Genomic DNA, 1,930 nt, shown 5'->3' on the forward strand with positions numbered 1-1,930 from the left:
TCAGCGCCGCTGGGCGTGGTTGGAGGTGTGTTCCCTGCGTCCTGGAGTCTGGATTTTAATCTCTGCGTAGTGCAGGCTCTCGCTCTCCTCGGCCCCCCGGCTGCCGTGGCCCTGTGTTGGACAGACACACTGTGAGGACGGCGTCACCCCAGATCTGATCTCTTAATTCTGGCCAATTTAGGCAGCTCCCAGGGAACAAATCCCACAGTGTTACCCCAGATTGGAGGGGTTGGGAGTTAGGACTCCTGGGTTTTCTCCCCAGCTCTGGGAGAGGAGTGGGGTCAAGTTGGGTAGAGCAGGGGGCCTGGGAGCCAGGACTCCTGGGTTCTATCCCTGGCTCTGGGAGGGGAGTGGAGATTAGTGGGTTAGAGCAGGGGGGATGGGAGCAAGGACTCCTGGGTTCTCTCCCCTCACTGTATTGTACCAGTCCTAATTGGCACCCGGAGACCAAACCCAAGCACTGTATGAAACAGGGCCCAGCCTGCATTGTCTCACCTTCGGCTGCCGCTGGCGGGACTGCGGGGGGGGCGGCGCTGCGGAAGAAGGGAGAAGAAAGGAACGTTAAAACGGAGGAGTGTGAGAGAGAGTCTGGGGTGAAGGGGAAGCTGCAGAGATCTAGGGACAGGAGGAGAAGGAAGGACATGGGGGGTTAGTTATATGGACAGACAACCCAGCATGGACCCAGAGGACAGACGGCCACTTGGGTGTATTCACTAGCAGAGTCCCTGGCCCATGGAGGCCAGGAGTTTAGCAGGGGGAAGGCTCCAGTTTGGTACCTCGGTGTCTCTTCAGGAGGACGGTGGCCACCAGGCCGAGGATGAGAAGGAGCCCCAAGGCGATGGCGACCTGGTACAGGAGCTCCCGGGCGCAGCACCCTACGGGGGCAGGTTCTTTACCTGGGCGATGGAGAGGAGCGTTAGGGGATTCTCAGCCCCTTGAGCCAGCCAGTCCCCTACCCTGGGGCCGGAGAGGGGGAAGGCCCCATGCCCCCATTCCCCACCTCACCTGTGTCACTCTGGTTTCTCCCCATCACCAGAAGCTCGGTTCCCGCTCCTGTCCCGCTCTCTCCCTGGCGGATGCTGATGTGGCACCGGTAGAGACCAGAGTCCCGCTCCTCCAGGTCCGACAGGGTCAGCGTGACCTCCCCTTTCCGGAGCAGATCCAGGTCGGACATATTGAGCCATCCCCTGTAGAAGGGATGGTGAGATTCCAGCACGACTCCGGGTGCTCTAGTCCACGTCGCTTTGACCACGCTGCCCTGTCTGTTGTCGAAGGAGCAGCTGAGCTTCACGGTCTCGCCGGGGGACGCTCGGAGGACAGCGGGGCTCTGAAGCACTGTGAGACCTTCGTGAACTAGGGCAATAAACATTACAGCAGCAAAGGAAAACGACAACGAGTGGTATCAAGACACACCCCAGCAGCCCAAAACCTTAGCAGCACGGAGAGAAGAAGCTAAGGGGAAAGAATTGTGCGTTCCTGTCCACCTTGCTACTGCTCACAACACTCTCGATAACACACTGCACAGGGCTTTCATTTGCACCCCAACAGAGACCCAATATCAACACTGCTATGTCCAAAGCAGGTGCGAGGAATTACAAAGGGATCTCACTAAACTGAGTGACTGGGCGACAAAATGTCCGATGAAACTCAATGGTGGAAAATGCAAAGTCATGCACATTGCAAAACAGAATCCCAACTGTACATACAAACTGATGGGGTCTCAATTAGCTGTTACCACTCAAGAGAGATCTTGGAGTCGTTGTGGATAGTTCTCTGCAAACATCCACTCACTGTGCAGCGGCAGTGAAAAAAGTCACCAGACTGTGAGCATCCATTAGGAAAGGGAGAGAGAAAAAGACAGAAAATATCCTATTGCCTCTATATAAATCCATGGTTCGCCCACACCTTGGACTCTGCGTGCAGTTTTCGT

The 1,930-nt window shown here is 56.4% G+C and overlaps 1 protein-coding gene across 1 annotated transcript; it reads right to left on the minus strand.

The window, feature by feature from the left end:
• On the minus strand, nucleotides 1–1,384 carry LOC141998084 (natural cytotoxicity triggering receptor 3-like; the record flags this gene model as incomplete). Its single annotated transcript, XM_074970720.1, has 4 exons — nucleotides 1–111; nucleotides 496–533; nucleotides 777–896; nucleotides 1,006–1,384. Coding segments are annotated over 4 exons (648 nt in total), but the record flags the coding sequence as incomplete, so codon positions are not given.
• Nucleotides 1,385–1,930: the final 546 nt, after the last annotated feature.

The sequence above is a fragment of the Natator depressus genome, chromosome 14 (assembly GCF_965152275.1).
Source record: "Natator depressus isolate rNatDep1 chromosome 14, rNatDep2.hap1, whole genome shotgun sequence".
In the NCBI taxonomy this organism is placed as follows: Eukaryota; Metazoa; Chordata; order Testudines; family Cheloniidae; genus Natator; species Natator depressus.